Source organism: Spea bombifrons, chromosome 4, assembly GCF_027358695.1.
Source record: "Spea bombifrons isolate aSpeBom1 chromosome 4, aSpeBom1.2.pri, whole genome shotgun sequence".
Lineage (NCBI taxonomy): Eukaryota > Metazoa > Chordata > Amphibia > Anura > Pelobatidae > Spea > Spea bombifrons.
The window spans coordinates 78,586,615-78,601,338 of record NC_071090.1 but is presented as its reverse complement, the minus strand read 5'-3'; the positions used below and the strand labels follow the sequence as shown (position 1 = coordinate 78,601,338).

The window sequence follows — 14,724 nt, the reverse complement described above, 5'->3', positions numbered from 1 at the left end:
GACTTCAGTATAGTCAAAAATACACATAATGTAATATAAATAGGTATGAATTTTTAGTATGTGCAATGCATATTAAAAATTCTTCCTGAATTTAAGAAACTTTAGCTTTGATTTCTTACTGAAAGGAAAATGTATATTTAAAACTGAACAACTCTTTATAATCTAGAACTACCTTGTCCAAGGGGTAAATATAGCAATGTCTGCTGAACAGATATGACAGTTCATTTACAACATTATTTAATGTGTGAACTTACAAAGCAGGACATGGAAAGAGGTTGCAGGGCTCCTCTTCAGAGCTAGGCTTCATACTGGAGTCGCAGAATGCCTCTGACACCTCTTCATGTGTAATTCTGTTAACACAGCGAAAGGACGGGTACCGGGATCCTGGTATCAAATAAAGAAACAAATGTTTTATAAAACTCTGCGATAAAAAGGCAGGAAGAAAAACACACGTGAAAAGATCATCTTCTTGACGTTCAGTTTGCTCGAGGTCAGTAAATTCGCTGCCACACAAGATTATTGTGTTCTGATATTAGCTGACAAAATCTAGTGTTTAATAGATGGAATCTTTAAGGCTTGGTAAATGCTAGACATACATACATTGACATTTACTCTTGGCAGCAAGAGCTTTTCATGTCAGACAACTCCAATCAACATACTGAGCCATGCAAAACTATATAGTTTGAAGGTACTGTTCCACCAGAATTTAACAAATAAAACACACACGCACTAATAGGACATTGCCAAAGAAAGCTAAAAAAACTTCTTAATGCTGTACTTGATTAAACCTTTAGATAAAAGAATTAAATGACTTTGCAAAGATTAATTTGCCTAACAAGCCACAATTGATAAAGTGAAACCGCATATTCAAAACGTGAGAATATTGATCTTGTAAAATGGAAATATGTATTTTCCTTCTTTTTTCTTGGTGCAGCAGACTCCATTACACCACCACAGAATTTCCATAGAGAACAAAGTTTAAATTTAATTAGTGGTTCCTTTAAATACAGACTTTTGGAGATATTGTGCAACAGTTTATTTGTATTCTTTTAAGTTTTTGTTTTTGAAAGAAAAAAAGGCTCCAGTGTTTTGATATTTTCTCTATTACGATTTTAAACAAGGTAATTCTTCTCAGTATTGGCCAAAACTTCAAAAACATCTCTTTATTGAGTTATGAATACCTTCTAAGGTTTCTTTCTCATTTTTATTCTTTTTAACCTATAACTGACAAGCAATATTGTGCATTTTACAAGCATTTGTTTATAGAACTGGAAATATGCCCTGAAATACCAAAAATGTGAAACATTTATTTGAATGCCTCTGCTAAGACTAGATTTGAATGGCAAACTATATACTTCCTAAATCAACAAACTATACATTTATATGGGCATTACTATATAGGTTCATATATGTTAAGCTTAAGCTTTGTGAAATAAGTTAATGATTATCAAAGGGAAATTCTACAAGGAAGTCAATAGATTACTGTTGATAAATAGTACTCATACTAGAAAATGTATCCTATTTTACCTCAAGTCCAGTCTTCATACTTCACACGACAGTATTGTAAGCCAGATGGGTGCTGATGCAGAAATATCCCTAAAAATTGTGATTGCTCCATATAGACAAATCTTTCTTACATGTTTGTTCATGTACAAACTGCATTACTTTTTGTCTTGGACATAAATACAGTATACGTATGATTCCCTAATGTCTTTATATATATACCCTGACACACAGATATAAACATTAAGCTTATTTACTATCACTCCCTTCAACATAATTTATTATACACAATAGAACTAATTAATGATATAGTGGCTCCCTCACAGCTATATAATGAACAAATATTTTAGATAATTATTATGTATGAAGTGGATATGCAAGGCAATATCAGTTGTACTGTCTGGAAAGAAACATGCCAAAGGTTTCAGATGCGACAAGGACAAGGACAAAAAGGTTGTTTGAAAGCAAGGGAAAGCATTGGAAAGTTTCGATAAAACAAATGTTTAGTCCTTCCTCTTCTGCATGAACTGGCAGCCTTGAAAAATGTCACTTAAATATACATATACCTAGCCTGCCTAGCTACAGTCACTTCCTTCGTCATATTGACCAGAAACAGTCCAATTTATAAAAATCATTATATTCCCCCCCCCCCCATAGTTTTAATAATGACAAGTTCAGTTATAGGAGGGTTAGGAAGCTAAATTGGCTATTAAAGATTTTATTATAGAACTAATAAACCATAAAATGATCAAAACCTTACCATCTATTCCGTACCTAATACACAAAAAACAGCCATAAGGATTTGCATTCTGTTATATTTGAGAACATTTTTACTTTTCTGATATTAGACTGCCTAAGATATCAGAAATTTATTGGGATATGAAAAAATAAAATCACATGCTTATCAGTACCCTGTAAAATAGTTTCTCTAATTAGGATAAGGTGTAAAAAAAAAAAAAAAAAAAAAAAAAAAAAGCTGTCCAGTTGTACAAAAGATAGATTATCATGCATCTACCCTGTATGTAACAACTAATAAATTCTTAAAAACAGCTTTGTAGAAATAGGATAGACATGAAAGGTCAGGGTATATACAGAAAAAGATGGAGGTAGACACAATGGGGGGGATAGTGGAAACAGAATGAAGTTTCCATTAATACCTGCCCCTTTCATCACCATGGTGAACCATACGTTGTTCTATGGAACTTTGTGACCACACAAGAACGTTGGGAGAGACTTATATTGTGCCTGTGATATAAGTAGTGAAGTTATAACAGATAACTATGCATTAGGTGTATTTATGTTGGACTCTGCTATGGTCCCGGTCCTGTCCCAGGGCAGCACAACAGCCGCCATGCATTCTTTTAAGCACCGGGATATTACATCATACCTCAGAGCTCTACTTAGAAGGACATGTGCTGCCAGGTGTGTGTATATATATATATATATATATATAAATATATATATATATATATACATATATATATTGAGACACAGATATCCTATTGACTATTTAAAAAAAAAAAAATCTTATGGTGATCGCAATATATTTTAATGCTAGTACGCATAATCCAGTGAATGTGTGATGTTGCACATAGTAATTGCTTCCTGTATTTTAAGACATCCTCTCACCCACCTCACCTTTACCACATGTTACTGAACATTCTGTTGACCCGACTTGCTTCCAGTTGTATTCACGGTTCCGTCTGGGGGGTTGTAAATTAGGCACCTGATTGTCTGGTGGTTGTGATGGAATCCTTCCAGGCTGCAAGGAAGGTGAAAGCCCTGTTGCGTGTTCTGTGTGTATGTCGACATCAGTAAAGGAATCTCTGTTCTCTGTAGGGTTTAAGCCATCTGCTTCTTCTAACTGGCCATTGAATGGATCACCTGGAAACACAAAAACAACAACACAACATCATTATTTAATGAAGTCCCACTATCTGGTTCAGAAATAATGCAGACATCCTATTATATAATCCAGTTTAAAAATTAGGCAATGTATACTTCCTAACAGTTTGCAAAGTATATAATAATATATTATTCACTGCAGGACAAATACCTAAAACCCCACTTAAGAAACACACACACTGCTTCAAAGTCAAATCTATGCTTCCCTCAATGTGGTGACTAAAACAGCAGGTATATGAAAATGAGGAAGCCTATGTAACCATAAGTTAGGAATCAAAAGGTGACATACCTTACGTCCTTACATGCATGCCTCCCTGCAATCACCAAAACTTACAGTTTTTGTAATTTATATCAAACAAATTCTCATTGGTGAAAGAGTATTACATTGGGCATGTTTATGGTTAATATTTATGAGAATGGCTTAATTATCCATTAATAAATAGGTTTATCTCTGTATTTTCATTCAAAAAATGTCTCAGCTGTACAGAAATACAGAGTTGGTGAGCTCACTGTAGCTCAAATTAATGTGCTACAAGAATGTTTCTTAAAACAAATAAAAATAGGCTGTAATAATACTTAATATGAAATTACCTGGTCTCTGGTGGGGAGGTAACTGTGGGCTGATGGAATTTGTTGCTGGAATGACATACTCATAATGAATTCCTGGGTTGGGTTGTTGATGTATCATCTGAAATAGAGTGCAATAAACACCATTACTGAACATACACTATATGAACATAAGTATGAGGGCACACATCTTAATTATTGAACTCGGGTGTTTCAATCAGACCCATTGCCATGTATAGAATCAAGCACCTAGCCATGCCGTCTGCATTTACAAACATTTGTGAAAAAATGGGTTGTTCTGAAGATCTCAGTGAATTCAAGCTTGGTACTGTGATAGGATATCAGCACAAAGATGGTATGCAGCGGGAGCTTCATGGAATTTGTTTCCATGGCCGAGCGGCTGCATGCAAGCCTCACATCACCCGGTACAATGCCAAGCATTGGATCGAGTGGTGGACTCTGGGGTAGTGGAAACGTGTTCTGTGGAGTGAGGAATCATCCTTGTCTGGCAGACTGATGGGCGAGTCTGGGTTTGGTTTATGCAGGAGAACGTTACCTGTCTGACTGCAGTGTGCCAACTGTATAGTTTGCTGGAGGAGGGATAGTGGTATGGTGCTGTTTTTTCAGTGTTTTGGGCGTCTTACTTCCAGTGAAGGGAAATCTTAACACTTTAGCATACCAAGACACTTTGGACAATGCTATGCTTCCAACTTTGTGGGAACTGTTTGGGGTCCATAAAGACATGGTTGAATGGTTGGTGTGGAAGGGCTTGACTACCTGCACAAAGCCCTGACCTCAATCCCATCAAACATCTCTGGGATGAGCGTAATTGGAGATTACAAGCCACGTCTTCTCATCCAACATCAGTGCCTGACCTCACAAATGCTCTACTGGATGAATGGACAATAATTCCCACAGAAGAACTCTGTTATAAAAGCTGTTGTAGCTGCAAAGGGGGACCAACTTCACATTAATGTCTATGTATTTAGAAGGCAATGTCATAAAAGTCCCTGTTGGTGTAATGGTCAAGTGCCCCGATACATTTGACTATATAGTGTACGTTATATATCTCTTCTTTTCATTCAATATATGGATAAAAAAGGAAAAGCCACAGTTTGATATTGCACTTGAAACACTTGAAACAATCAATTAAAAGTGACAATACAATTTGCTGATAGCATTTTAATTTAAATGGGACTATTGAAAAGCAATGCATCTTGAAAGAATTAGTAGAAATCTAAAAGATAAAAAAAGGTTTGTGTATAAAAACACAGAATGCACTGTTTTTTTATTATATACATCAAACTAATAACTTGCAAGGGCACATCTGCAATTAATTGTCATCCCAGAATCTCATCACAAAATCACTTGTTGAAGCAGTGTTTATGCATTTAAATGCTGTAACAACTAATAATATAAACATACATGTATTATGTATTGGGCAAACACCCAGATCCTTTTGATCTCTAGCAAATCATTTTAAATGTCCCCAGACGCAGAAAATAAATGTAAATCCTGAGAGAAAATATAACTATGCAGTGTATTCTGAGACTATTGATGTGGCATTTTTTTTATAAACACGGTTGATGGTCATCAGTCAAAATTCTTGTATTGTATTCCATGAGCATACGAGATGATTATTAAATGTCCTTTTATAAAGAACCCATAATACAGACTTGCTTTAGAGCTCCTTAAAACATCCAAGGGATTACAGTTTTGCAAATAAACCCCCCAAAAAACAACAGGTTTGACAGTTTGTCTTTTAACTCTATACCGTACATTCCAAATGATGTTGATTAACTGGCCAATAAGCTGTAATGATGTAGATGAGTTGAGAAGGTGAAACTTGTTATGAAGGGCCTGCTTAGGCTTTTATGCTAGTGATTTCTCATTTGAAAATGCATAAGAAAATGTGATGAGATTTTTCATTTCATTGCATCTCACTGATTAGTGAATTAAGACCATTATTTAAGAGATCTTTAAAAAGAACTCCCCCTATTTTTGTTCATGATATTAGCAAGTGTTTTACCTTCTCTTTAAAATGGCACTGGTAATCACTGTTTCAGCTTCACTTCAGAGACATAGCATTGTTTTCACAATGGTACCATTATCAGATAACCCAAAAAAATATGAATATATTTCATGAAGCGCTAAATATACAGGGTGCCCCATGGTCATAGAGGAAACCCCTATCTCATGCCACCCTGTGCCAATACCGAAAGCACATGCATACAGAAACAGTACATATACATGTATCAATGCTGAATGCATAGTTCTTTAAGGTTGTTTCTAATACTAAAAAAATGATTATTGCAATATTGCTCCCAGAAGAAGGCCTCTGAAGAAAATTGCTAAGAAAGTTTACTTTTGGAAAAGCTTGTGTTTTTGTAATGGATTTGGCACCATTATGCGTGAGATCCTTAGCCACTTTGATAGTTGCGTTTCTTTTTCAGAGCAGATTTATCGTTGCTCTGAACGTATGTAACAGTAGAATCATTTTTTGTTCTAGAAATAAGACCTGGCTTGGAAAGCAAAAGGGGTAGAGGGCTTTGTAAAGAGTTGATGAATAGCTTCATTTAATTCTAAATAGGTTCTTAGACTTGTTTTTAAGACATTTGTTATATTTAGCAATGCAAAGGAGCAGGGTATGTAAAAGTAGTTTAACTACCTCTTGCTAATCATGCTGTGTGGTATATTTATCTGTGGCTACAGTGAATGAATTGTAACATGTTACCAAATTTAAGTAAATTCCAAACATAAATCTTTCCCTGAATGCCAGCTTTTTTTTTTCTAGAAAGAGTCCAGCCAAAGGACATCTGAACTATTTATATTTTATCCATTCTCTTTTAGTATTTCATCTTACTATTTCTTGCCACAAATTCATTAAGCTGCTGTGGGCAAAATAAAGTGAATTGAATTATCTTAAGGCATTGCGAAGAGAAAGTAAAAAGTTAACTTTTGTATGTGAATATAAAGTCATCCTTAGGGATCTGTTACCTAAGCTGTGGTGCAGGTGCTGTGAGACACTGTGACTATATGGCACCCCATATTAGTGCAGACATTAAATTTGTTCTAGAGATCACTTCTTTCTACGTTGTGAGCTCCTTCTGGCGAGAAAAACAACACGGGAGCCTCATCTCACACAGAGAACAGAGCCGAAATAGCCTGCCCAATAGGAAGGTACCTTCTCAGGAGGGGCATCACCATGGTTTTGCTCACTTGCACCCAGGGCCGGCCCAAGACAAAATGCCGCCTGAGGCGAAGTTTAAAATGCCGCCCCCCCATTATCTACCCTTTCTCTCCCTGCCCCCCCCATTATCTACCCCCCCCCCCGTACTTATCTTTCAGCAGTCCTGCGGTGAGTCTCCCTGCTCGGTCTCGGTGCCGGCTTGTAATGCTGAGCGCCGGAAATGAAGTAATCTTCCGGCACTCAACATTACAAGCCGGCACCGAGACCGAGCTTGAGGGCAGAGGAGAGAGAGAGGGGCACCGAGCGGGTACTGACAACTTGGTAAGATAAAACCACTCGGCGCCCCTCTCTCTCTTCTCGGCTTAAAAAAAAAAAAAAAGTGCCGCCTGGAGCGGTTGCCCCACTCGGCTCCATTGTCGGGCCCGCCCTGCTTGCACCGTTACAGAGAATATGATATTAGCATATCAGACTGGTCCCACACATCGAGGCAGTCCCGAGTCGAAATGCATGGCAAGCCTCCCCTGCACAAGAAACACAGCAACCACAGACATATAATTCAGCTTCTCATAGGCCCCGTCAGTATGGTATGGCTCTATGGGCAGTGAGCCAGGGACCCACGTCTGGGCATTCCCAGAATAACCTTCTGGACCATAGAACCTTGCAACATGATATCATATGCCATGGCAAATGTGATTTTTACTTACATAAACATCCAGTATTTCATTTGTTGGGCCTTCAGCTAAAAAAGATTCTCCTGCAGTGCTTGAAATTTCATTTGGTCGCTTGTAGGTGAACATCGTCCCACCTCCTTCATATTTACCCGGCCTATCAATTGCCCAATTTCCATTGATGATAGATCTTCCTGACCGACTTCGAAGAGCTATCAAGATTTCAAAAAAAGCATAATTTTATACAAAATAATAATAATAATAAAAATATTAAGTATTAGGTCAGGATGTCTTGTAGAAATACTTTCCAAATATAACAATTTTGAAAATACAAGTAAATTACTGAATATTTATCATTTCAATGTAACTGTAATTTATGAAGGAGTTGTATGGGTTATAAAAGGAGTATTATACATGAAATAATTATTAATCACAGTGTCTACTTAAAACTTTTAAAGGCGTTAAGGTAAAAAAACAAGATGTAGGGTTTTATTTACACACAAAAAAGAAAGTAAAATGTTGATGACACCTCTGTGACTTTCAAAAGTGAAATTATTATTACTTACCTCCTAAAGGTTTTACAAATTACAAAGGACATTAGCACCTCTAGGACCAGTATGACAATATGTATTTCCACGTAAAATAATATTAAGACATAAAAGATCCAATTATAATGTTATAGCTCACAGTTAACTTGATAGTTCTAATTTGCATGTTCATTTGTGTGTCCCGACATCCTTTATTAATAGTCCTTTAAACCAATGTCAACTTGAAAATAGCTCAGGACTCAACTATCACCACTCTCAGAGTTGGACAATATTTTGGTACCTTACACTTTGTAACTTATTGTCCTGTACTCTAGAACTGCAACTTTAAACTGTAAACACAGAGATTTTTTTAAAAAAAAATTTAAACAGCACCAAGTAAAAAATTCTTGGCTTGGACATCATCTTCCGGCGCTCAGCATTACAAGCCGGCACCAAGACCGAGCTAGAGGGCTCGCAGAGGAGAGAGAGGGGCGCGGAGCGGGTACTGACAACTTGGTAAGCGAAAACCACTCGGTGCCCTCTCTCTCCTCCGCTTTAAAAAAAAAAAAGGTCTTGAGGCGGCAAAGTGCCGCCTGGCTCCATGGTAGGGCCGGCCCTGAACACAACTTTAGATGGCCCGCACTGCATGTGAGCAGGACTCAAGACAGGCTCCAGAGGTGGGAGCAGGGACCGAGGGGGGCACTTGGCTTTACATGCCCCCTGCGTCAAAAGATGCCAAACCTCCTCCGGCAATGATTTTTACTTAAAATCCAGCTCTTTTTTTAATGTGAGATTATGCAGCACATAGAACAACTTTTCTAAAAATAAATCCATTTTCCATGAATCATCTAATTTAATGGAAAACAAGTGTAGTTTAAAAAAAAAAGTACAACTCATTAAAAGGTTTTATATTTGCTGCAATTAAGGCTTAGATATTAGGCACATATATAAGAAAGAAAAATAGTATTAAACTTAAGAGGTGATGCAATGCGTCGTTAAATTATATTTCTGTATACATCACAACTTCCCACAAACAGATTTTAAAAGAAAATTAACAACTCGTGTCTGTTTAAGCTATTTTAATGCATGCATGTTATAATTTTTGTGCACGCTTAAACTGCAGCAATAACATTTTTATAGGTTAAGTCTAAAAGTGTAATATATATAGAAACCGTTGAAATATGGATGTCTGGAAAGGTATGAGGCCAGCTCCTTATATGGTAAACTACCATATAATATATATATATAATAATACATATTGCTTTCTGGTTTAAGCTCTAATAGCACACCATATATCAGTAAATAGGGTAATCCTGTAAACAAATACAATATTTAAAACTGGTTCAGCTGGTGAATGGAATTCAATTATAAGTAATTAGGTGGAAGGGAAGAATGTGCTCAGATCTGCCTAAAAATAAATTCAAGGAGCAAATTTCCAAATATGGAGTAATTATCAGGATTACCAATGGAATGCCCTTGATTACCAGTAGTAACGTTGCACTACAATTGCCCTTTACACATATAGCTAAAATATATGCTGTCTCCCTATTATGTGCTTAAACACATTCTTCATATTCTATTTTTATCAGTGTAACGGATGAACCGCTAATTTCTTCGCACATTAGTTATCCATCCACTTATGTGATCTGTATACATATGCCTTTAAGAATATTTATTCTAATCTGAAATAGACATAACATTATTCATACATTTTTAAACAACCCACATCCTGTTTAAAATGTTGACTCCAAAAAAGTATATTACATGCCCTTTTCTGCTTTTGTGTTCTCTTGTAGGTTTTATAGATCAAGCTTTCACTCATCATCGGACAATAAGATCATACTTATCTGGCTTTATCGGTTTACTTTTCCCAGGTAATGTTAAAACAATAATAGAATGTTAGTCTTGAAATAATGCGGACATGATGAATCTCAAAAATTGCCATCTGGGTTATTTTTGGATGCTCTGAAATGCACTAGCCATGACTCAGGACAGTTTTATCTGAACATATTATTATAATTACCACAAGTTAAATCTGAAAGCATACAAATAACTAACTTTTATAAGGAGCAACAAAAAAAAACCTCTAAAATATCAACCCTTTCTCGTTGTAACCAGGTTTGCTAGATGAATCATAAGATCCAGTAAGGTGTTCCATTCATTATGAATCATAGAGGAAATTCAACAACCCTAAATATGTCATTAAGTACTTTTCAACTTTTCTAAGGTTTAAGCATTGAAATTCTTTCAGCTGGTTTAATGTGTTACATTTTAAGAGGTTCACCTACTTTTTTGTCAACGAAAAAGTAAACTAAACAATAAAATGTGAAAAATAGCTTATTAAGCACTATATGGGCCAGATCTATTTATCATATGCTGTTACATGGGGACTTTAGTAACATTTATACATTTAATGAAGCATGGAATTAAGTAATTAGTCACTCAGCGGAATGTGTTTCAGGAGAACCTGGCACATGCTGTCCCAGGTGTCAGGAGTAGGCACATGTCCAGCAACCTTCAGCATCTGGTAGACATTGTGGAAATCCTCAAATGCACATTAGTACACTTCCATACCTCTTTCAAATGGTGAAAATGTAACTAATGCATGATTAAGTAAATTGAGTCTGAAGTTAATATTTGAATGTTCCCTTGATAATGAAAAAAAGGAGCTAGTCTGACAATCCAATTATATTCTGGCACTATGTAATTTCAAAGGAAATGTTGAAATCAGATGCTACGTAGTGTAATTACTATGTAGTGTAAGTTCTTTACTGGCATAAGTGAGCTTTGTTACTGGCAGTGGCATACATATTATTGATGTGTAGGTGTAGTGACAGTGACACATCTTTTTTAACTTGACAGAGCACCTTCTGAGAGAGGGGTGCATACTATGCTGAGAGGAGCCTCTGCAGCAAGGAAGGGGTTAACATTCAACAGCCTTTTACTGAACATCTGTTTTTGTTTTACGTTGTGGTGCTCACACAAAACATGTCTTGTAGAAAACAAATAAAACGTAGGACTGAATAACGAGTTTCTGTAGCTTGAATGTATTTCTGGCAAAGAGTTCATGTGGGCATTTGTCATTGTCTGTTATAGTAGTTTATATAAAGCATGCAAATACATCTTCGCTTATATTAGCTTTCCAGATTTGGGTATGTTTGTAAATAAAGATATATATATATATATATATATATATATATATATATATATATATATATATATATATATAGTTATAGCAATATTATATTCTGCAGCACTGTATAACTGCTAATCACGGCAAAAGTAATGTATCACATAACAGTTTGGACTTACAGAAACAAAGAGGTAAGGAGGGCTCAGTTTAATGGATTTACAATCTAGATATTGTTTAGTCTTGTTTGGAAATAGTGTTTTTGGCATATTGTTATCAATGTTTATTATTTTGCATCTAGTTATGTGTGTATAGATTCCCATTAGGTATTTTCTGTTTTAATGCAACTTCACATTGTTTACGGTATCACATGATTTTATGGTGTCCAGAACCCAAGTCTATTCTTTCTAATAAACAAAGCAAGGATTCAATGCATATTTGCCAAGTTTCACGAGTCCTATCTAATTTTTCTTGGGTATATTGCTTGCCAAGTTGCTGAATCAGTGGGACTACATTGCATTTTTAACCCTTGCTTGGCCTCATCATTTAAGAGTTAAACTGGACTATCCAGACATCCATCCCTGGTCTTCATGCTTTCATCCAACTACTCCTCTGGCAATCACTAATGTCTGCCATATCTCCTTCTCTTACAGGTATGAATATCCAATATTTCATTTGAACCTCTCATCTCCTGCTATCACCCCTGTTTTCCACCCGGTATGAATATCCCATATTTCATCTGAACCCCTCATCTCCTGCTGTTACCCCTGTTTTCCACCCGGTATGAATATCCTATATTTCATTTGAACCCCTCATCTCCTGCTATCACCCCTGTTTTCCACCCGGTATGAATATCCCATATTTCATTTGAACCCCTCATCTCCTGCTGTTACCCCTGTTTTTCACCCAGTATGTCTGTACCCTGCCTGTCTCCATACCCTGCTGCTATCAAAGGGTTAAATTTGATGCCCTCTAGTCTATCTTAATTGCATTTGTTAGCCAAGGTGTGAAATATCTGCCTCCTGTATGCAATTACCTTATCTGACCACTTGTGAGGCAGCCCTATAAATTCCCAGGCCTCATTTGGAAACAAGCTTCCTTGGAAATGTAGCTGCTATGGCCTCTCCCCCAGTGGCCTCCTTATAAGTGGCTATTTAAGAGTTACACCAAAGTTAAAAGGGAGGGAAACGACATACCAGGTACCACTGCAGAAAGCGGCTACAACACCTCATCGGAACCAGATTAACTCATCCCCATTCAAGCAGTCCTCTCCTATTGTCTCACTTCCCCCTCAATGACTAGATTATAAACTCGCAAGAGCAGGGCCCTCTTTTCCTTTTGTACCAGTTTGTTAGTGTATGTGTTTTTGTATGTGAAATTGTTCTACTGACTGTAACAGCGCTGCGGAATCGGCTCGCGCTTTATAAATAAATTTAATGTAATGTAACCCAATGAGACTTTAGCGCAATTTAAAAACATTAGATGGGTTTTGTTTTAATGGTATTCACTGGGTATGCCCTAAATTCTTTTGTGTATATGTTGGTCATTATTATTTTAGCAGAAAGCCGGTAATCTAAATGTCTATGCCTTTTATGCTTTGTGCTCTTCCCTTTCTGTATATGTTTTTGTTGTGCATATTTGCAGGTTCTTTTTAAACCATAGGAATGAGCAACCCCACCTGCTACACAGGTGCCTTTTCAAAAGTGTCCAGAGAAGACTTTAAATTACATGAGAGTCTCATTGGGTTAAAAATGCAATGCAGCCTCACTGATTTACTGAGGGGGTGGTGAGTAGCCTACCAGCAAAAAAAACTTGACATCCACAGAACCCGAGAGTTGTGCTTTGATTCAATGAAATAAAGTCTTTACAATACTGATGGGATTGTTAACCAATGGCCTATTTTTTTCTTTTTTTTTTTGCTTATGTAACCTCTTGCCATTGACCTTGTTCCATGTGGAGTTTGCATGTGCTAATACTTAACAAGCAGCACCAGTTAGATTTATTGGACTATGGATGCTTAACACATGTACCTACTTTGAACCTTAACCACATTTTCTGGGAATGCTGCCAAAAATGCTAATTATGGCTTGTTTAAGCCTGCCTGACCCCAGAAAAAGTAACATCTTGTAATAACTGGCTACCATCCCAGAAGTTTTGATGGATTTATACAAGCTCATGAAACAGGCATATTAAAAGGAGACGTTATATGTACAGCATGGGGAAAGGTATTAATCATGCAGATATGTTTGATATCTGCATGATTAATTCTCCCCATTATGGTATTGTTGCCCTATTGTTAAATTGCTGATTGTTGTTCATGAGTTCAAGAGCAGGCTGGTGATTCTTCACACAGGCCCAGTTCATGTGCAAATGGGGCAAAAATGAATTACATTTCCTGTCCATTCGATTTGGCCGATAATTTGGGGCATTTTTAATTTGGTCTCCAAATGTTTCCCTAACTTCTCTAACGACTACGTCTGCGTCTGCCTTCCACTTCTGCATCATCTTCTATCTTTTATCCTTTTTCTCTTCTATCTTCTCTGCATCTCTGTGGACATAACCTGGCAGAAACGTCTGCCAAAGTTTGGGAGGATTTGGGAGAGGACGTCACCGGAAGCACTGCCGCAACAATCAGTTGCCATACTTTGAGTCTCCAGGTCAATCATACCTGAGTATGTCTCACTAGATTGCCCAAGATCAGACTTCATAGACTGAGAGGGAGCTAATTTCCTTAGCTCAAGAATAAGACTTCATACAATGCCACACAGTTTTCACTCATTCATTTACTGGATTTTAAATCAAGCTTTAGCTGTGTGATAGATAATTTTGAGTAATGTTTTCAATGTTTTATTTGGAGTAGGGTTGGAAGACTTGTTTACCCATCCTGTTAAGAATGTTTATGCATTTATTTTCTAGTCTTTTAACTGTTAATGTGATATTTTGTTAAAGTACATTGTTAACAACTTCATTTTGAGGATTCTCAAACAAATAATACAGTAAGACATTTGAGCACTAGAAAATGTTGTCTGTTCTATTACCTTGCTGGCTGCATTTTATTTGAACTGAAAAAATTGTAAAACAGAATATCAAAGCAATAGCTCTTTAAGTATGTATCATTACCAGCTGTGGTAAGAGCCAGCAGACAGATCTGTATCATATAAACAGGGTTGAGAAATAAACAATGGGATTACAAAATTATGATTTTCAAGCAAGACGCAAAAACTTCATTATAAC

General features: G+C 36.6%; 1 protein-coding gene across 2 annotated transcripts in view; it reads right to left on the bottom strand.

Annotated features, from left to right (window-relative positions):
• The window catches only part of THSD4 (thrombospondin type 1 domain containing 4), a 246,778-nt gene that overhangs the window by 17,076 nt on the left and 214,978 nt on the right, over nucleotides 1–14,724 (bottom strand). For both annotated transcript variants that reach the window (XM_053461868.1, XM_053461867.1), the window contains 4 exons: nucleotides 7,870–8,045; nucleotides 4,000–4,096; nucleotides 3,142–3,387; nucleotides 255–384 (listed from right to left, as the gene is read on the bottom strand). In XM_053461868.1, the coding sequence (XP_053317843.1) occupies nucleotides 255–384; nucleotides 3,142–3,387; nucleotides 4,000–4,096; nucleotides 7,870–8,045 (649 nt within the window). The remainder of the gene's footprint in view (nucleotides 1–254; nucleotides 385–3,141; nucleotides 3,388–3,999; nucleotides 4,097–7,869; nucleotides 8,046–14,724) is intronic.